We start from the raw sequence: 20,423 nt of genomic DNA, 5'->3' as shown, positions 1-20,423 counted from the left end.
TTTGTACTGTATTGGCTTTAATGGTAGTTATACAACAGCGGCCCCTACAGGAGACAAGGAAAACAGCATGCAGTGAAAATGACGTCATCTGATGGACAATAACAGAAAATGAATGTTTCGACATAGAGTTCATGATTTAATGGGTCGGGGGTGACGGTTAGGGGTCAAAGGTTAGTCCAGAACCAACTTTGTGTAAAAACTCTACATGATCTGATTATTAAAAAATTTCTTTTAAAAAACACGGCCAGAGAAAAAAAAGAAAGAATAAATAGCGAGTAAGGCACTCCTGTGACCAGACCAGGTGTCATGTGACCAGACCAGGTGTCATGTGACCAGACCAGGTACCCTGTTACCTTCGCGTCCTCTCACAGCCCCGCCCCCTCCGGGCCCTCCCGCGTCGGAGCGAGGGGGGGTCTGGAGAGCTGGGGCGTTTCCTGACGGTTCCTGCGCGCCGCAGCCCCTCCCTTCTGGCCTGAAGGGGCGGGGCCACAGCCTTGACTCTTCTCTTGGGGGGCGAGGGGGGTGTCCTGCTCGTTCGTCGGCGACTCTCCCGTTCCGATCTGCGGTGAATTGAAGGGGGCGGGGTTTGAGATATCCCGCCCCGCCTCCTGGCTGTCTCCTGTTTGTCTGTCGTGGGCGTGTCCCTACTGAGCGCGCTCAGTGGGAACCTGAAGGCGGTGTCTACCGACCTCTGACCTTTGACCTTAGAGGATCCTGAAACTCCCTCCCCCATCGTCCTGTCAGTGTTCAGGTCTGGACTGAGACTCCGGAACAGCTGACGGACGCAAGGCGGGGGCGGGCAGGGGGCGGAGCCTCGGCCCAGCAGGTACCCTTTAGGGGGGTTCTTCAGGATGCGGTGGCTGCTGGGGTCATAGAACCTGACAGGAACCTGTTTGTATTTGACCTTTAACCCCTGCAGATCCAGGGGGCGTCTCTTTTTCCTGCAGCGTTTGAAGGCGGAGCCTGGGGTGGCCGTGTGGGCGGGGCTTGAAGGGGAGCAGAGGAAGTAGACCAGAGAGGTGCGTGGCTGGACGGGCGTGATAATGTTGGAGTACGACGGGGGGAGGAAGCGCCACGTGTTGACGTCAGGAGTCCTCTCTCCTACGTCCTGATTGGCTGCTGGAATGTCGAGGGGCGTGGCTTCCGGAGCTGGTTGATGGACAGCTGGGATGACCAACTGGACCGTCTGGGTGCTGTGACTCACTTTGACCACCTGAAGGAATACAAGCGGGTTTGAACGTCGGCACCAGAAGCGATGCATCATGGAAAACTGACGACTGTTCTCACCTGACACCTGGACGCCACTCTGAGGCCCCGCCCCTTTCGCCTCCTCCTCTTAAAAGTCCTGGAATCCTCGTCATTACAGTCCAGTAACGGCAGGATGCCGGTGTCTGGCTCTGCCCCTTCATCCTGACCACACCTCTTCTTGCTCCGGCTCCTCCTCCCGTACCTGAAGGAGACGACGACAGCGTCACCTGACGAAGGAACAGGAAGTGAGCGGCGCCGCTCTGGTGGGCGTACCTGGCCAGTGACTCGCTGTCGAAGTAGCAGACGAACGCTTCCTGTCTGAATTGGCGAACCAGTCTCTCCACCCGCTCCTCGTCCTCCAGCCGGATCTGGGCCCAGCTCTTCCCGTTAAAGGGTCCGGGGACGTGTGCGTGGGTGGGCGGGGCCACCCCGCCCCCAGGGCGGCGCTCCTTTTGGAGGGTGTCGTGGAGCTGCTGCGAGTACACTTGGTCCTCCAGCTCCACCTGGGCGTCCATCAGACGGCTAAGCTCCGCCTCCTCCGTCCGGTCCCCAGGGACCGCCGTCTGTCTCAGAACCCCCTGCGGAGAAACAACCCCCCCAGTTAGAACACAAAACGGCCCCCGCCGTCCGACCGCCGCTCTCACCTGCACCGGCGAGTCCCAGTCGTCGCTCTGGGTTTCCATGGAGACGGGGATGCTGAAGTGGGAGCTCTCTGACCCCTCCTGCTGGCAGGGCGAGGGCGTGTCGCCATGGCAACACATCTGAATCACCTGCAACACAAACAATGACGATCAAACTTACGATCGGCGGCTGTGATTGGTTGATGAGGGCGTCACATGACCCACCTCCTCGATGGTCTCCTTCAGGAGGTCTGAAGGGAACGCCCCCTCTTTGTGAGCCTCCCTCCTCTCCTTCTCCCAGGTCAGCCAGGGAAGCAGCTGTGGGGGGGCCCGGGGGCTGGGGACCTGGGGGTCGGGGTCCGGTCCGAGGCGGGGGCCCGACCGGGGGCCGGGGGCGGTGCCGTCACGTGGCGGCGGTGAGGATGAGGAGGAGTTGGTTTTCCTCCTATTTGTCTTCCTGTGGGCCTTCCTGTGGATGGGGGGGAGGGGCTCAGCATTCAAGGGCGGAGCTTGTGAGCGTGTGGCTCCGCCTCCTGCCTGGCTGTGCTTGTCGTCGTCTTCCCGATTGGCAGGCTGACAGGGGGCGTGGTCGGAGCCGGACAGGTGGTCACGGGTACCCAGAGAGGAGGCGTCTTCGTTGGAGAGGTGGGCGTCGTCCAGCTGTTGCCGTGGCGACGGGGGTGTGGTCACTGATGGGAGGTCGGCGTGGGACGGCCTGATGGTCCACCCATGCAAATCAAAAGCAGATCGAGCTTCACCACGACGTCGACGTGACAGCCAATCAGCGTACGGTCGTCATGGCGACAGAGGCCTGTTTGTTGGGGCTACCTGGGGTCCTTGTAGCGGTGGGGGTGGTGCCGCAGGACGTCCTGCAGGAAGCGCTCCAGCAGGGGGCGCTGGGTTCGGCTGCTCCCGGCGGAGGAAGTGCTGCCGGAGCCCCGGGAGGAAGTCTGGACGCAGTCCAGGTGTCTGAGGCTGGACAGGTGCTGCGAGACGACACGTGATGTCATCAGGAGGCGCTCCCCTCTGATTGGTCGGCTGTGGTGTTCTGTGTCCTACCTGGTCCAGGTTGCTGTACAGGACTCTGCAGTATCCACAGTATCCCTGTCGGCTGGGCTTGACCCTGGAAGGTCCCGGCTGAGGCTCCGCCCACATCCTGCCACAGAGACACAGGTGGAATCAATGGACCAATCACAGAAGATACCGCCAATGTCAGGTGAGAAAGGTCCCTCCCCCAAAACTCATTTTACACAACAACAACAACAAGAAAGGGAAATAGTGAACTAACCTGTTCGTAGAATCCGCCTTCTTCTGGTCATCTGTAGCACACACACACACACACACACACACACACACACACACACACACACACACACACACACACACACACACACACACACACACACACACACACACACACACACACACACACACACACACACACACACACACACACGGTCTGATCAGTAGGGCCAATCATTGAGGTGCTAATCAATAACTGATTCATTGATCTGTTCATTTTCTCCTCGTTACAACAGGAGTCACAACAGAGGAGAACCTGAAGGTGGTTGTTGGTTCTTCACCGCATGAAGCAGAGTGACTGACAGGTAACGACCTCCACCAGTCTGTTTCCTGTCAGTTTCCTGTTTCTAGTCTTTTTCCTGTCTATTTCCTGTCTGTTAGTGTTTCCTGTTTCCAGTCTGTTTCCCATTTCGTTTCCCGTTTCCAGTTTGTTTCCTGTCTGTTACCTGCCTGTTTCCTGTTTCCAGTCTATTTCCAGTCTGTTTCCTGTCTCCAGTCTGTTTCCCGTTTCCAGTTTGTTTCCTGTCTGTTAGTGTTTCCCGTGTCCAGTCTGTTTCCTGTCTCCAGTCTGTTTCCCGTTTGTTTCCTGTCTGTTAGTGTTCCCTGTTTCCAGTCAGTTTCCTGTCTCCAGTCTGTTTCCCGTTTGTTTCCTGTCTGTTAGTGTTTCCTGTTTCCAGTCAGTTTCCTGTCAGTTTCCTGTTTCCAGTCTATTTCCAGTCTGTTACCTGTCTGTTTCCTGTTTCCAGTCTATTCCCTTCTGTTGCCGGTCTGTTTCCTGTTTCCAGTCTATTTCCCGTTTGTTTCCTGTCTGTTAGTGTTTCCCGTTTCCAGTCTGTTTCCTGTCTCCAGTCTGTTTCCAGTCTGTTAGAGTTTCCTGTTTCCAGTCTGTTTCCTGTTTCCAGTCTGTAAGTGTTTCCTGTTTCCAGTCTGTTTCTAGTCTGTTTCCTGTTTCCAGTCTGTTTCCTGTCCATTTCCTGTGTCCAGTCTGTTTCCTATCAGTTTCCAGTCTATTTCCAGTCTGTTACCGGTCCATTTCCTGTCAGTCAGTAAGTTTCTCTCTTCTTCTCAAATTATTTTGCTTATTTGTTGCCATGGAAACGGAGGCTCAGTAACATCAGACTGGATTCAGATACGTCTCAGGTGGCGTGGCCACGCCCTCCACTCAGCAACCAATAAGATGATGTCATTAATGCGCGCAAAACTTTCAGACATCCAACCGAGGAGGAAGCAAAATTTGTGTTTAGCAGTCAGATCAGAACCAGAACCACCAGCTATGATGTCATACCTGAAGAGGTCTATGACATCACGGGGGGCAGTACTTACCTTCATCAGACGAGTCCGACATCCTGCTGCTGACTGACGGCTGAAACACAGTCACCACATTGATTAGGTCGCGAACCTGATCAATCAATCAATCAATCCTGATCATCACTGTTCAGGACGCTCACCGGGAGGCAATGCAGTCAGTCGGTCATCTGACCAATCAGAGCAATCCATGCTGTAACCGATGGTAACCAGGTGACCGTTTGAGATGGGTCCGTTTGAGGGTCCATGAGTCTGAGAAGAAAACAACACGCTAATGGCCGGTGGTGAAACACGCCATCAACACGCGTGTCAGAATACCACGACCTTTACCTCGTAGCAATGAGTCCATCAACCGATAGATAGAAAACGATTTCATAAACCGATCAATAGGAAACGATTTCATCAACGAATCAGAAGGAAATTGTCCCATCAACCGAAAGTGAAGCTGGATAAAAAACACAATTTGATCAATAATCAATACAAACTGATCGGGAAAGATTTTAGTTTGTCAGTTAATTAAAAAGGTTGTTGGAAAACCTTTTTATTCTTGAGATCAATAACAAGTATTGATTATCGATTAAAGCCATCAGGATTTATTATCACTATCAGAAGCTGTTGACGCCTATCTGATGTGAACCAATCAGAGCGCAGCTCTGCCTCAGTTGTGATTGGCTGACGTTCCCCGCCGCGTTGTGATTGGCTGACGCTGACTAGCTGCAGCGCTGACGGCTCCGGTTTAAACTGGTTCGTAAAAGCCGGGTTTAAAAACAGGTCGCGAGACTCTGGTGACGTGTCAGACGGTGACGTGACCCCGCCCCTCGGGCAGCTGCTAGCGTTAGCAGCCGCTTAGCTGTTCGCACGCGGCGAGTCCGCGCGCCACGCGACGGGGGAGGTGATTGGCTGCTTCAGAATCGCCACACCGACCCCGATCGATCACCGATATTACCTGGAGCTGCTGCTGTTCGCGGTCCCGCGCTAACCTCCCGACGCGCTGCTCCGCCGATGTTTAGTTTCCGGTCTCGTTCTTCTTCTGCGGCTTGTGTGAGGCGGTCACGTGACCGCTGACGTGCTGCCGCCAACAGGCCGGACAGGAAACACCGACGGGTCAGACAGTAGACGTCCGGCTTGTTCCCGTTTTTTTTTTAAACGCGTTGAAATTAATATTTTATTTCTAATTTTATTCATTGAAAAATTAAAGATAGAAATAAACAAAAAACCCCCAAACCAGACAGCTGCTGGTTTCACCACACCTCCTGATCTTCAGAGGGAGTCGTCTGAGCTTCCCGTTTAGATTTTGACCACATGACCGCCCTTCAGGTCCTATGTTCACTAGTTTTGAGCACTCTGACGGGCGTGTCCAACTCCACCTGCTGATCAGCTGACATAACAAACAAACGTTTTGTGTTCAAGTGCTTTTTATTCATGGCTTTTCTCTTCAGATCTTGTTGAAGGCGGCGACGTCCATGGACTGGACGTAGTCCTCGAAGGCCGTGATGTGTTCCTCCAGCAGGTCTGTGCCCACCTGGTGACAAGAAGATAAGTCAGACCCACAGGTCATGAGGTCAGACCCACAGGTCACAAGGTCAGATCACACCCAGCGGCGGGGGCGGAGCTCTCACCTTTTCGTCTTCCACCACGCAGCTGATCTGCAGCTTCTTGATGCCGTACCCCACCGGGACCAGTTTGGCTGCACAGGAAATCATCATTAATCAATAATCATTACACTATCAATAATCAATGACACTGTCAATAATGGTTACACTGCAGCTCTCAGATTTAAAGAATCTCATCAACATTCAGCCGAAAGATGGTGAGATAGTTCATCACCGTCTGCAGAGATCGATTGATCACTGATCAGATCACAATGGCCCCGCCCCCCGAACACACCCCTGTCCACTAGTTCAATGTGTAGGACCGTAGTACTGTGTGTAGCACTTACACTGCCCCCAGATCAGCCCGTCCATCTGAATACTGCGAACACACTCCTCTAGTTTGGCCATGTCCGTCTCATCGTCCCACGGCTTGACGTCCAATAGGATCGAAGATTTGGCAATGAGGGCGGGCTCTGAAAGAAAGAAGAGTGGTCAGTTACTGTGGCAACCAGCTCATCCAACCTCAAGAAGCTGGTGGTTGTCAGACAAACAAGGTGTCCATCAGGCAGTCAGCCGAAAGATGGTGATTGGTTCATCATCATGTGATGTCATGGGATTGGAGGATTGAATCCTCAGGAAGTACTGATGATGTCACTGTGATGTCACATACTCTTTGCCTTCTTGGCGGTGTACTCTGCCAGGCGCTTCTCCTTCAGCTGGGTCAGCTCAGCGTCTTCCTGTAAGACGAGACGCAGGGCGTCAGAACCGACCCGATGGAAAAAACCCGACACGCGGTCGCAGCGCTCACCTCTTCATCCGACCCGAACAGGTCGAAATCATCGTCATCATCATCGTCCTTGGAGGCGGGGGCGGAGCCTGAGGTGGTGTCAGCCACACCTGCAGGGCCGTACTGCCCCAGAGGCTTCTTCACACCTGGGAGACTGTCGGCAGCAAAGGAGGGGTCAGACCCGTGACACCTATACCCCCCCCCCTCTAATGACCGGTCCTCACCTGTTCTTCTGACTCTGGTACGACTTGATATGGTTGTACCACCTGAGGGCGTGGCAGAGGTCAGCTGAGGGCGGGGACGGGATGGCGTCGAAGACCGCCACGTCGGCTTGAGACGGGACGAACCTGAGGACGAGAGAACCGATCAGAACACCCGATCGATCTTTAATCAATAACAGAAAAATCAGCCATCAACACCACAAAGCACTTATTGTACTAAAATGTATGCCAACAGCCCTGCTCAGATCGATTGATTACAAATCAAACACATCAAGATTCAGATCAGATGATCAATCACAACTTTAAAGTCGACATGGCGTGGAGCGCAAGTAGAGCTGCAGGTTAGCACCATGTGGCTAGCTAGCGATAGCATGTGGCTGAAGCTAGATAGCGATAGCATGTAGCTTTAATAATAACAACAACAATAATAATAAATAATAATAAATAATAATAATGGATTCGATTGATTAAAGCAAACAAAAGCAGCTGCTGGTCTGAAGCCGGTTCCGCCGCTCCGCTAACAACACGCTAGCTAACTGTTAGCCGCCGTTAGCTCGACTAGCAGTTGCAGCGGCGGCAAACACACCGTCCCGTCCCGGTTTGTTTTCGCAGCAGCTGCCCCTCCCCGCACCGGACTCACCCCTCGATGTAGCTCCGGGCCGCCAGGAACTGGTTCAGCACCTGCTGGCCGGACGCAGACTTCAGGTCACCGAAGCCCATGACGGAGAAGAGGCGACGTGGAGGACGGAGAGGAAGACCGGAAGGAGGGAGGAGGAGCAGAGGCGCTGCCTTATGGCCTCAGACAGAGCAAGCCCCGCCCACCTCCACCCAGGGGGCTCCGCCCCCAGCGCCGACCCGAGGAAGGGGGGGGTGGGGACTCTTGGCGCCTCCTTCCAGACAAAAAAATGAAGTGATATTTAATTTGCGCAAATATAGAATAGATTATTCAACCCGTGACAAAAAATGATGTAATCAGGTGTTATAGACATGTGACCAGTAGTTGTTGCTGACTTGATGACGTCACCATCATACACCTGGAACCTGAGGATTGCACCTGTCCCAGCACAAAAAATGCAGTCAGACTTGTCACACGATCACATGACCTGCTCGGATTGGATCCTGCTCTCCTATTGGCTGATTGCTGTAATGACTTGATTACACCTGTGAAACATTGGACAGGTGCGCTTCAGAGAGGCACAGGACTGTCAGGGAAGAAGGACGGTGATTCCACGACACGAGACGACCGATGGGTCAAAGTAACAGCTCCAGTCCTCAGGTAACTCGAAGACTCACCTGGCAGACATGTGACCACATTTCACTGTTTCGATCAATGCAAATCGATCGCTAACGTCTGGGTGTGTTTTTCATATCATATGTGATAAAGACTCGTGATGTCACCTCATTTTACTGACACCTGTTATGCACCAGGTGTGAACAGAGAAGTTGCTATCCTCTTCATTAGAATGTAGCAGTTAGCTTGTGTCCATTATATTGTCTGCTCAGGTGATCCTGATGGGTTTGGACTTGTCTGGGAAGTCGACTCTGCTGGCTAGACTGCTGACAGGACAGGTGAGACCCCACTGCACAGGTAGAGACTTCCTGTCAGGTGTGACCCCGCCTTCAAGAGTCCACATCTGTCTTTAACTTGTAGGTGATGGAAACATCGCCGACCATCGGATTTAACGTGGGAACTCTGGTCCTGGACAAAAAGACGTCTCTGACGGTGTGGGACGTGGGCGGACAGAAGAGCATGAGACGCAGCTGGAGGTAAATATCAGCCACGCCCACCAAATGAAGCAGGTGGTACGGGTTCAGGTGGTGGTTCACCCGTTCAAGTCTGTTGTTTTTGACAAACGTTCAGGTTGTACCTGGACGACTGTAAGGCGCTGGTCTTCGTGGTGGACAGCAGTGACCCCACCCGGCTGCCTGAGGCCCAGAAGGCGCTGAAGAAGGTTCTTGGTGATGAGAGGTTACGAGGGATCCCTCTGATGGTTCTGGCCAATAAGAAGGACCTGCCGAAATCCATGACTATACGAGAGGTACGAAACGCACACCAAATGAACCCGAACCCTTAAGCCTCACCCTAACCCCCAACCCTTAACCTCTAACCCTTAACCCTCACCCTAACCCTTAATCCCTAACCTTAACCTCTAACCCTAACCCTTAACCCTAACCCCTAACTCCGACACTTAACTCCCAACATGACTCTAACCCTTAACCCTAACTCTTAACCTTTAACCCCAACCATTATGCTTAATCCCTAGCCCTTAACCCCAACTAGAGGTAAGATCTTAAGCCCGAGTCCAAGCCCGAAATTCGGGCCGGGTTGGGCTCAAATGTTAATAATTAGGTTCGAGTCAGGTCGGGCTTTAATACCCGTGGGCTCAGGTCGGTTCGGGCTGGATTTTTTTAGGCCCGATTTTACCGCTAACCCCAACCCCTAGCCCTTAACCCATAGCTCTTAACCCAAAGCCCTTAACCCCTAACCCTTAACTCCTAACCCTAACGCTTAACCCTAACCCCTGACCCTTAACCCTTACCCAAAGCATGTCCTAGGTCTCTGTTCAAAGCTAACGGGTTAGCAGCAGTCAGGGAACAAATGCCAACACCTGAACAATCACCAGGTACAGTCCTGTCCTCGTCGTCCTCTCACCCCACCCTTGTCTCTATTTCCCCCACCTCTTGCCCTCAGATCTCAAACCATTTGGACCTACAGAGTGTCACAGACCGGCGGTGGGAGATCCAGGCCTGCAGCGCCCTGAAGGGTCTGGGCCTGCGACAGGCCTTCTTGTCCGTCGACAAACTGATCAAGAAGAGCTGAGAGGAAGAGGAGGAAATGGATTGTTTTAGGACGCGATTTTAATGCTGGATCAATATATGCAGTCATCAGTGATCGTATTGATAATTAAACTTGTGCTGAACTTTTCCCTTGTTTCATGAGCTCAGAGGAAAACTCAATCTTATTTGAGACATATTTTATCTCCAGCGGTCATGATGCTGTTATTTTATCAGAGCTTCACCTGAAGGTCCAGGAACCTCCTGGACACCATAGTACATAGTACATCATAGGGGTTGGCCTTAGGGGTTAGCTTTAAGGGTTAGCATTAGGGGCTAGCATTACTCCTGAACAGTCTGATAGAAACAAACACAAAGATGTGGCTTCATCGTATTTTATTGTTTATATGTGAATTTCATGTGATTCATACTGATGAATGATGACATCACAGGTAAAACTTGTCAAACAAGAAATGGTCTTTGGCACCAGAAAACGTTTTTGTACATGAAAACAACAAACAACAAGCAAATAAGCAAACAGTAACTTTAGCTCTGAAAACAACAAATAGATAAAACAGTTAAAAAAAACGCACTGACATGTATACATAAAAGTGTGACCGATCGATATTAATCTGTGATCAATAATTAACTTTTAAACTGACCAATACTGAAATGGTTATATGATCAGTATTTACTGATGATCGATCAGTCTTGATCGATGTTTCACAGATCAAACTGTCGATCACTTTATCATCACTGTTGCAGTTATCCTTACTATTGTGTGTTAATAAGCAGTTAAAGTGACAACAGGCTGGTTAATATACTAACACACACACACACACACACACACACACACACACAAACTAATCCACTCATTGATTACTGGAACTTCAGAGGGGCCGTAAGAAAAGAAGGAAGAACCCATGAGAACCTCAGGAGAACATTTTCTACAGTGTGTGTGTGTGTGTGTGTGTGTGTGTGTGTGTGTGTGTGTGTGTGTGTGTGTGTGTGTGTATAAGTTTATCAGTGAAGCAATCTTGTGACAGCACAAACCTTAAAGGAACAGTTCAGAGCCTATGAGGACGTTACTCATCTCTGATTGGTTGAACTGTTCTTCTAACATTCTGGTCAGGACTAATCAGTGTTTAGGATTCCTCCTGGAGCTCCTCCTCCTTCTCCTCATGACGGAGGGTGGAGGACAGAGCGTACTCCGCACTTAATCCCTCTGAAATTATAGCAGAGAGATCCACCTCTCCTTTCTCCATCTCCTCTCCTCCCTTCTCCTCCTCCTCTTCTTGAACTTCTTCTTGAACTTCTTCCTTCACCTCGTCCTTCTCGGTGGGGGCCAGCTGGGCGTGGACCTCGGTAAACGGGGCCTCCTGGTCGGCGATGCCCGGCAGGGTGAGCTCTAAGTTGACCTCTCCATCGCCGGACTCGCCGGTCGGAGGAGAGACTTCTGGGATCTGGGAGTCCGAGTTGCTGCGAGGCTGGAACGAAGAGAACATGAATGTTGGGAAGATGAGATGGACCTCTCAGAGAACCTCAGATTGACAAGGAGAGTCAGTACCTTCCTGATGCTAAAGGTCAAAGGTGTAACCTTCAGGCTGGACGTTCTTTGTTTGATCTTCTCTCGCTGTTCCTGAGACACAATCTTGGTTCCGATCTTCGTCATCTTCTTTTCAATGTTCTGCCTGGAAAAAGCCTTCTTCAGACTATCCACCTGCAGAGACATAACCAGTTACACTGACTCATCTGGACCCATCTGACTGGACGTATCTGTAGATCTTACCTTCTTCAGGCTGGACCGTTTCAGTTTCTCAGCTCTGGATTTCTCCATGTTCTCCAGATCATGAGGCCACAGCTCCTCCTCAAGCTCTGCCTCCAGTCCAACATCTTCATCAGATGACAGGTCGATGACGTGGAGTCCACCCTCCTGGGACTGGCTTCCGTCGATGACGCCTGATTCATCACCTTCTTCCAAAATGTCCTCGCGAGGAAATGGAGGTGGGTCCTTCACAAAGACACTGGTGGGGATCTCGTTCTCCTCCTGCAGGTCATGAACCCATCAACAATATTTTACTGTCAAAACCAACTGATGTCCTTCGAGTCATTATTCACTGAAAGTCACACATGAATGTTGTGTTATTGTATTGGTTTAAGGCGTTAAAGCTTTAGAAAATTCTCATTGATTACGAGATAAAAACTGTTGGCTGTCAAAGCTTTGCTAGTGAAGACTTCACTTCTGCTCACACTCACCTGGAAGATGAGAACCTTGAAGTTGTTGCGGTTGATCAGGTGGGCATGGTTAGCCTCCAACTTCTTCACCTGAAGTCCTTGACGCTCCATCTTCTCACGGACCTGCAGAAACCGCAGTGTCAAAGTGCACGATAAAGACAGCTGGACCAAACACTATGGAAGGTACCAGCTGGACCAAACACTATGGAAGGTACCAGCTGAACCAAACACTATGGAAGGTACCAGCTGAACCAAACACTATGGAAGGTACCAGCTGGACCAAACACTATGGAAGATACCAGCTGGACCAAACACTATGGAAGGTACCAGCTGAACCAAACACTATGGAAGGTACCAGCTGAACCAAACACTATTGAAGATGCCAGCTGGACCAAACACCATGGAAGATACCAGCTGGACCAAACACTATGGAAGGTACCAGCTGGACCAGATCACCACAACTCCACGTTTGTACCTCCTTCATGGTGACGGACAGTTTGCGACTCTTGTCCAGCAGCTTGCTGACGGTGTTGGAGGTGTGGCTGTGGCTCTTAGACAGCTTTGTCATATCGGCCTGGATCCCTCTGACCACGGATTCCATCTCCACCTGGTGCACCTGAAACGGAACAGGAGACTTTGTCTGAGTCTATTCCACACACTCACTGACGAGGTCTTTGCTGAGCGGTCGGCTTGGGTAACGTTTATCTGAACAAAAAGTCGACTTGCTGCAACTGAATTCCTCAGAACTGACATGTCTGAGAGTGTTGAAAATCATTTACACACTTTTTTTGCTTTTACGTCACAAGTTCAAGAGAAGCTTCTGCAGACAGTGAAATAACACTCATGTTCAAAGTTTCATACTTCAGCATGAAACACGTGACAGGTTTCTTGACCTTTTCCAGGGGACACTGGAGCCATTCCGCCAATGTTATTCCTCTGTGCCCTGACAAGTCAGTGCTGGTGATTTTCTGAACATCCCCAGCCTGTCCACACCAACTTCCTGCTGCTATCAATGGAGGTCAAGTATGAACTATTCTTGTCTTTGTTGCCACTAGTTGTGCATGACTAGGATTTGTTCTTCGGTATGTCGGAACTCTTTTCCACTAGGAAACTTGGGGCGGATTGAACCCTGGACAATGGACCCAGAACAACTTCCTGTTGTACTGCCACGCCTTCACCATCAGATGGAAGCTATTCAACCCTTATGAAGGTGTTGTCAGCCCCTCTCTCCCAACTTGAGGCTAATATGGTCAATGAGGTAGCAGACATACATCAAAAGTAAAGAAACTGGATGCCCAACCCTATCCCGAGCCCCTAAACCTCAACCAAACCCAAACCCTACCTCTCCCAGGGTTACCCAAACCCAAACACCTAACCCTTACCTTGAACCCTAACCCTGCCTCTCCTAGGGTTACCCTAACCCTAATTTAAACCCTAACTCTTTAAACGGTTTAGGGAACAGATTAGGGTTAGAAATCAGGGTAAGCATTTAGGGGCGGCAGTGGCTCAGTGATAAAGCGGGCGGTAGAGCGGGTCGTCCTATGATTTAAGATCGGCGGTTCGATTCCCGCTCCCGCCCCCCCAAAAATACCCGGAGGTGAGCTAACAGTGGGAGGTGTCAGCTCATCTCCGGAGCACTGCCGAGGCACCCTTGAGCAAGGTGCCGTCCCCTTTACAAATTGCTCATTTGAGGCGCACCAAGAAGGAGCTGCCTGCCACTCTACCTCCCCTGCATGCCTACAGGCCCCTTTGTGTGTGTGTGTGATACAGGGGCCTGTACTCACAAATATGTATGCATGCGTTTGTAATCAGTAGCTAGAGTGTGCTTTCTTAATTTCCCTTCGGGGATCAAACCAGTATATAAAATTAAAAAAAAAAAAAAATTAAAAATTAGATATAATATGCCTGGCATCCAGGTGTTTTACCTGTTCAATCTAAAAATATGTGTTGTTTGAGCTGCTGATCTGTCGACAACTCTTTAGATCCTTCTGTTGACGGTTATCAGCCTGTTCAAACATGCTCTTAACAATCTGTCTATCCTCCAGCAACAGGCTAAAGGTTGGGATCTTCCAGAATCAGAATACATTATCAGAACTTTGCAGGAATCTGCATTGGCTTCAGCTTCGCCTGCCGTGTCATGTGACATTTCACTGAGGGACAAAATTAGATCTTTGGTTGTCGGAAACACAAACAGACTAAAACTCGGCTGAACGGGATCCATGAACTGTTAGGAAGCGGAAAACCTTTAGCATGGAGGAAACATTCCTGGTTTTAAACATGAACTTGTGTTTGGAGTGTTTGAATGTGGAAACAATAGGAATGTCCTTTTAAAAGCAGGTTAGTTTCAGTGGTTTTAGCTATATCAGGTCTTTCTCTGAGTCCTTTTTGCAGGTTTTCTGGAACGAGTCGGTGCTAGTTTGCCCTGAACTGCCAGACCTGACAATGGGTGTGGTCCTACTCGTGGCTCACCTCCATCTTGTTCTGGTTCTCCTGCACCGTGTCCAGCATGTTGACCAGCTTGTCCAGCAGTGTGAGGACGGTAATGGCACTGATGGGACCCTGACCCATGGTCTCAGGGATCAGTCCTGCTAGGGTGGCAGATGGGGAGGCCTGGTTGTCCTCTGGCTGGTCCTGCTGGTCCAGCTGGTCCTGGTTCTCGGGGGGGACCAGGAGGTCTTGGGTCTGGTGTGTCTCGGTTGTCACCATGATGGCTCCGTGTTCACTCATTGACTCAAACCAAAAACATTACAAAGTTCCACTGAAGGAAAATTGTTCGCTGCCTCCGCCCCACTCTCTCTCTCTCTCTCTCTCTCTCTCTCTCTCTCTCTCTCTCTCTCTCTCTCTCTCTCTCTCTCTCTCTCTCTCTCTCTCTCGCTCTCTCTCTCTCTCGCTCGCCCTCTCTCAATCCTGCTCTCCCCTTGTGTGTGTGTGAGTGTATGTGTTCGTGTGTGTTATGCCTGGATTGGTTGAAAAACTTTCCGACTCTGGAACTGTCCACACCTTTAACTCCTTCACTGCCAAACAAGCATTCCGAGCCCTTTATCTGTCACACAACTTTTTAATGTGGATAAGAAGGTAAGGTTAGTGTTAGGGGTTGGCGTTAAGAGTAAGGGTTAGTATAAGGAGTTAGAGGTTAGGAGGTCAGTGGTTCGGAGGTTAGAAATTCGGTTTGGGTTTCAGGCTTGGGTTAGGGGTATAGGGTTAGAAAGTTAGGATTAGAGTTGGTGTTATGGGGTTAGGGATTATGGGGTTAGGGGTTATGGGGTTTCAAGTTGAATTAATTAGTAATCCAGGGTGAACAGGCACTGAAGGGTTAACTCCCTCTCTGCAGCTCAGCCTGGAACTCAGTATCTCTCCACCGCACCCAGGAGGAGGGGCCTGTTACCATGACAACTGTCAGTGTATAGAGGGAAAAAGCATTCATGACACTCTCTCTCTCTCTCTCTCTCTCTCTCTCTCTCTCTTCCTCCTTCTGATGTTTTTCAGGTGAAGTCATCTGGAAGGAAACCTCACTCCGCCTCTTTGAGTTCAGGTCTCTCACCCCTTTGATCAAAACCTGGTTTGCTTCTCACATGAAGACCCCAACGTATCATCGTAGAACCAATCAAACCAGTTAGAACCAATCAAACTCCCTAGAACCAATCAAACCCCCTAAAACCAATCATCACAGCATCACAACCCTTGGAAGTACAGTGCACCCCTTCCATATTCCCGCATCAAACTTGTGACTTCACCTCACTGAGGATGTTTGGTAGGCAGTCACGTGATACCATTCATGCTCTCTATTGGCTGACGGCATCCGGAAGTGCGCTAGGTTCCGTGAGTCTTGGATTTACGTGAGACACAAAAGTGCTTTAAACAGTTGATTTATAAATCATAGCTAAATCGCGGAATTCATTAATCGCGTGTGGTTCCTGGAACGCATTAACTGCAAAGAACAAGGGTGCACTGTAATCGGTACTGTGCATGGGATGGGTTAGGGTTAGGGGTTAGGGTTGATTTGACTACAAGGGAACCTCAGGTGTCCCTGAGGGAAGACAACACTAACAGTTAAGGTCAAACTACCCTTCTGTGTTTCTGTGAGCAGGAGAAACGTTCTAAACAGAGTTCTGTTAGATCACAGAACTGTTTTCTGTGTTTTGGAGTGTAACGGTAGAAACAGGAATCACATCATGGAATTCATACACAATACCCTCTCTCTGGACTGTGTGTGTGTGTGTGTGTGTGTGTGTTGGGGGGAGGGGGGGTACTTCCTTCAGCTGTTGGAACGTCTGGAATGTTCTTCCAGTCTTTATAAGAACATGAAGAAAAGTCCAGTCTGCTGTTTTCATGTTGGAGAAAAGCTGCTCTATTAATGTACTACTATTACTGTTACTATACTATTACTGTTACTATACCATTACTGTTACTAAACTATTGCTGTTACTATTACTATACTATTACTTTTACTGCTACTATACGTACTGATGTTTAGAGACAGGAGGTGATGGGTTCACTGAATGAAAAATCACTACTGTAATCACTAACAGTATCGAAACATCGGTACTGTTATTGATTAAAATAAATATGAGTGAAGTCTGAGGGCTTTCATATCGATAAAGTCTCTCCTGAAAATATGTGCAGTACAGGAAACGTCAAAGCGGTTTCCTGGGGTTATCGATTGTTGTGTGGTTGCAGTACAGCCACCCTGTCAAAGAGGGTGCCCACGTTCACAGAGAACGGGGCGCAGAGTAATGAAGCAGTTTTCGGCGCAATTGTCCCAAACGGTTCGCAGCCCCATGGGGGCCATTCTGATATCATTACTCTGTGGAACAGTTAATCAATGTCTTTCAGTTCTATCAGAACCCCTAGGATTGTGTGCGACTCTTCTTCCTGATGATGAACATGTCCTTCAGAAACTTGGGAACTGACTCAGACTCAAACACGAACAACTTCTACGAGACTTAGACTAAAATGACTTGTGAGCAGCTCTGGTCTATAGTCTCACAATATCATGTTTTGCTGTTAGTACTCCACATCTGGTGACTGAGAATGAGACTAAAAGATACCGATGAGGCGACAGTGTGTGCAGAAATCTCACATCTCATTAGTATTACTACATGGATGAGAGGACACATTCTCATATTCAGAACTTTAAAATAAAATCTGGTCTGATTGAAAATTTTAAAGAAAATGAAAGAAAATAGAGTAGTTTATAAGAAAATAATATAATAATGTTTCATTCGAGTAAAAAAGTGTAATGAAATAATTATTTGCTCTTCTTGATTTATATGACCTGGATAACTTAACCCTAACCCTCTAACATCTAACCGTAGTAACTATCTCTACCACTAGAGGGAGACAAACATGAACGCCAGTCAGGAAAGACCAAATGAAAAGAATGAAATACAAATGTTTTATTAAAGATTTAGTCAGGAATTGCTTCAGAAAAGTGAAAAAGGATGCGAAATTTGCACATTTAAATAAATACATGTCTTTTCAATTGTCATTTTCTAGTTAAATTATTATTTTTCAGTCTGTACGCTTCTCTTCTGGACACCAAAGATTTTCTTTGTGCTGGGAAACTGACAACAAACCTTTACATCTGAATCTTCTTAGTAATGATAGCAATATTATTAGTTTAGCTGAGTGCAGAAATGACTTGGTGTTTCACCAAGTTTGGCTCTGCTGAAACAAGCTGTGATTACAATTGTTCTGTTTGTACATGTCAATCAAAGCACTGCTGGGATTTGAGCCTACAACCTTGGACAAACAGTTTTCCATCAAAGATGATCCTACTGAGCTATTCAGAAGCTTTAGTAAGGTTGGTTGGATGTTGTATTTAATATTCACAACACTCTGGAGAAAATGTAAACTCAGACAGTGGGATTTGATCCCATAACCTCAGTTCTCTGAGTTCCTCCTCTCATCTCTCTGAGCTAAAGTTTGAGCTGCTGTGAGTTGTTTTGGAACTTGTATTAATGGGGTTCATGACATTGAGGAGGAAGCACTCCATATTAGCATCAAAGGGCTAGTTAGCATCAAACACAAAAAAGGAAGTGGGGCTAGATTAGAAAACTACAGACCACTCACCAACAATGAGTTAAACAATGATTACAAAATACTGTCATGGGTGTTAGAAGCTGTAGGATTAAAAAAGTGACAGGGATGGTAGTTGGGGAGACACAGGCCTATAGTATACTGGGTAGGGACATATCTGATACAATCAGCAGCATGAGGGACACAATTGAGCACATGAAGACAAATAGCGGAGGGATAGTTTTTAGTTTAGAGCTCAACAAGGCTTTGATAGAGTAGTAACCATCACCTTTACTTATACACGGTGTTAGAAAGAGTAGGATTGGGGCATAGGTTAATCAGGTGGATTAAGAGAATGTACAGCAGGGCAGTTACTTGTGTTAAGATTAATGGGATCATCACCAATACTTTTAGAATAGAGAGATCAATTAGGCAAGGGTGTCTGATATCAGCTCTGCTGTACTCACTGTCAGCAGAGCCACTGGCAGAATTAATAAAACACACTGATAGGATCACAGAGATAGACACACCAGGAGGGACAGTTAGTTTATTATATCAGTATGCAGATGACACGACAGTAACAGGGACAAAGTTAGTGTAGGGGAAGTAATAGGGACGGTAGGGCTGTACAGTAGGGCGTCAGGGCCAAAACTAATCATAGAGAAATCAGAGATCATGTAAATAGGGACAGGTAGGTTCAAAAGAGGAGAGACAGGGCTGATAGAGAAGGAGGTTTACTTTAAGATACTAGGAGTGAATGTAGGGACAGAAGATAAAGAAGGCAGAGACAGACAGTAAGAAGGGATTGTCAGTTGTATAGGGAAAACACAGGTTCGGGAAGATTAAGGGAATTAAAATAGAGGAAAATTTTAGTTATTAATCAGTTAGTTCTGATTAAGTTAGTACATGTAATGAATAGTTTAGATATGCCAGAGAGAGTATCGAAAGAGATATATAGGTTGACAGGGGAGTTTATATGGGAGGGAAAGGGGGTTAGGATTGAAAGAGAAGTTTTAGCAGTGATGGGCGGTCAGGACCATCAAGGCCTTCTCTGCTTGTCTAACATAACCACAAATCATGATAATATTTATGATGAAAATTAATTATATTTTAATTCATTTTCCTTAAATAAATATATTCAAATATATGTATAAATATATAATTATACATTTGGATATAATATAATATAGGCCAACACTGAGAAAGTGTTCTTTTTGTAAATTAGAGGGGTTTTATCCAATCAAAATTCAGTGAGCTTGTGTTGCTATGTTGAATGAAATCTGCCCAAGACCTTCAGAATCTAGAATGCAGGTCTCTGTGCACTGTGAGTGAAAGGGAACATACAGTTAATAGACAGATGCGATAGCCAATCAGATCACGAATTGGTGACGCCAAGGCCTTCTAGCTGGCCTCACATTCACCTGACATGTACGTGTCCTGTGATTGGCTACTCACTCTGAGAAGGCGGTGCTATGCAGACGCACATTTGAAGAGAATATTTAGTGAGAGGGTCTGATTCCTGAGGGGGCTAACCTGTTGTAGCTAAGCTGTTCCAGCTAAGCTGTTCTAGCTAACCTGTTGTAGCTAACGTGTTCCAGCTAACCTGTTCTAGCTAACCTATTGTAGCTAACCTGTTGTTGCTAATCTGTTGTAGCTAATCTGTTGTAGCTAATCTGCTCTAGGTAACCTGTTCTAGCTAACCTGTTCTAGCTAATCTGTTCTAGCTAACCTGTTCTAGTTAACCTGTTCTAGCTAGTGGAGTGTTCTTGAGGAAACAAAGGAGAATGGATTTTATGTTTAAATCAGCCGTTTGAACAGTTGTTTCGGTGAGTACAAGCATTTCATTTATCTAAGTTTTCATATTTAATGTTCTTGTAATTTAATTTCATTTATATCAAATCAATTATGAAATAAAATGATGAATATACTAAAAATGAAAAAAAAAAATCTTGCTCTTCTGCAATGTGTGTAAATAATGTGGTGCACTTGCGCAGCTGTGTGATTATAGTGGAAATGTACGAAGAGACTTGTGTCCCTGCTGGAAAATAGCCTGTTCTATACTTGATAGAGGTGATGCACCATCTAGTAGTGTGTTAGTGTATGTCTGTATATCGTTTCTCTAGCTGTGGTGTCATAAATGATGGTGATTTCAGTGGGTTTAGTTGTGACGTAGATGTGTGACGTCTATAAAGGTGTGGCCTCGGGATTCTTCTGTACGGGTGACAATAACAGGAGTGGAGCTGACGCCATTTGAGAGAAGTTATAAACGTCTCAGTCCTGAACACTACATTGGTGGCAGCGGTGGGAGATGCTCACAGCA

General features: G+C 48.1%; 4 protein-coding genes across 5 annotated transcripts; 1 reads left to right on the top strand and 3 right to left on the bottom strand.

The window, feature by feature from the left end:
- Positions 1-13: 13 nt before the first annotated feature.
- On the bottom strand, positions 14-5,512 carry zdbf2 (zinc finger, DBF-type containing 2). Of its 2 annotated transcripts, XM_068308963.1 has the most exons (11): positions 5,422-5,512; positions 4,619-4,727; positions 4,494-4,533; positions 3,157-3,187; positions 2,928-3,024; positions 2,697-2,854; positions 2,094-2,583; positions 1,893-2,018; positions 1,522-1,826; positions 1,288-1,450; positions 15-1,213 (listed from the first exon to the last, which is right to left on the bottom strand). In XM_068308963.1, the coding sequence occupies exons 3-11, from the start codon at positions 4,513-4,515 to the stop codon at positions 350-352; spliced, it is 2,256 nt and encodes a 751-aa protein (XP_068165064.1). In that variant the 5' UTR covers positions 4,516-4,533; positions 4,619-4,727; positions 5,422-5,512; the 3' UTR covers positions 15-349. The 2 variants fall into 2 exon arrangements, with proteins under 2 accessions (XP_068165063.1, XP_068165064.1); XM_068308962.1 differs by having other exon boundaries at positions 14-1,213; positions 1,522-2,018.
- A 360-nt stretch (positions 5,513-5,872) lies between these two features.
- On the bottom strand, positions 5,873-7,874 carry eef1b2 (eukaryotic translation elongation factor 1 beta 2). Its single transcript, XM_068308965.1, has 7 exons — positions 7,716-7,874; positions 7,079-7,201; positions 6,876-7,008; positions 6,738-6,804; positions 6,415-6,540; positions 6,095-6,162; positions 5,873-5,997 (listed from the first exon to the last, which is right to left on the bottom strand). Exons 1-7 carry the CDS (start codon positions 7,793-7,795, stop codon positions 5,911-5,913), a joined length of 684 nt encoding a protein of 227 aa, XP_068165066.1. The 5' UTR covers positions 7,796-7,874; the 3' UTR covers positions 5,873-5,910.
- A 150-nt stretch (positions 7,875-8,024) lies between these two features.
- On the top strand, positions 8,025-10,037 carry arl11 (ADP-ribosylation factor-like 11). The gene is made up of 5 exons (XM_068308966.1): positions 8,025-8,351; positions 8,579-8,644; positions 8,727-8,842; positions 8,937-9,114; positions 9,768-10,037. Exons 1-5 carry the CDS (start codon positions 8,322-8,324, stop codon positions 9,894-9,896), a joined length of 519 nt encoding a protein of 172 aa, XP_068165067.1. The 5' UTR covers positions 8,025-8,321; the 3' UTR covers positions 9,897-10,037.
- A 194-nt stretch (positions 10,038-10,231) lies between these two features.
- On the bottom strand, positions 10,232-14,901 carry LOC137591156 (caveolae-associated protein 2-like). The gene is made up of 6 exons (XM_068308964.1): positions 14,555-14,901; positions 12,561-12,701; positions 12,107-12,208; positions 11,640-11,897; positions 11,418-11,570; positions 10,232-11,337 (listed from the first exon to the last, which is right to left on the bottom strand). The coding sequence occupies exons 1-6, from the start codon at positions 14,810-14,812 to the stop codon at positions 10,996-10,998; spliced, it is 1,254 nt and encodes a 417-aa protein (XP_068165065.1). The 5' UTR covers positions 14,813-14,901; the 3' UTR covers positions 10,232-10,995.
- Between the last annotated feature and the right edge of the window lie 5,522 nt (positions 14,902-20,423).

This window comes from Antennarius striatus, chromosome 24 (assembly GCF_040054535.1).
Source record: "Antennarius striatus isolate MH-2024 chromosome 24, ASM4005453v1, whole genome shotgun sequence".
Classification (NCBI taxonomy): domain Eukaryota; kingdom Metazoa; phylum Chordata; class Actinopteri; order Lophiiformes; family Antennariidae; genus Antennarius; species Antennarius striatus.
This window is presented reverse-complemented; position numbering and strand designations above follow the sequence as displayed.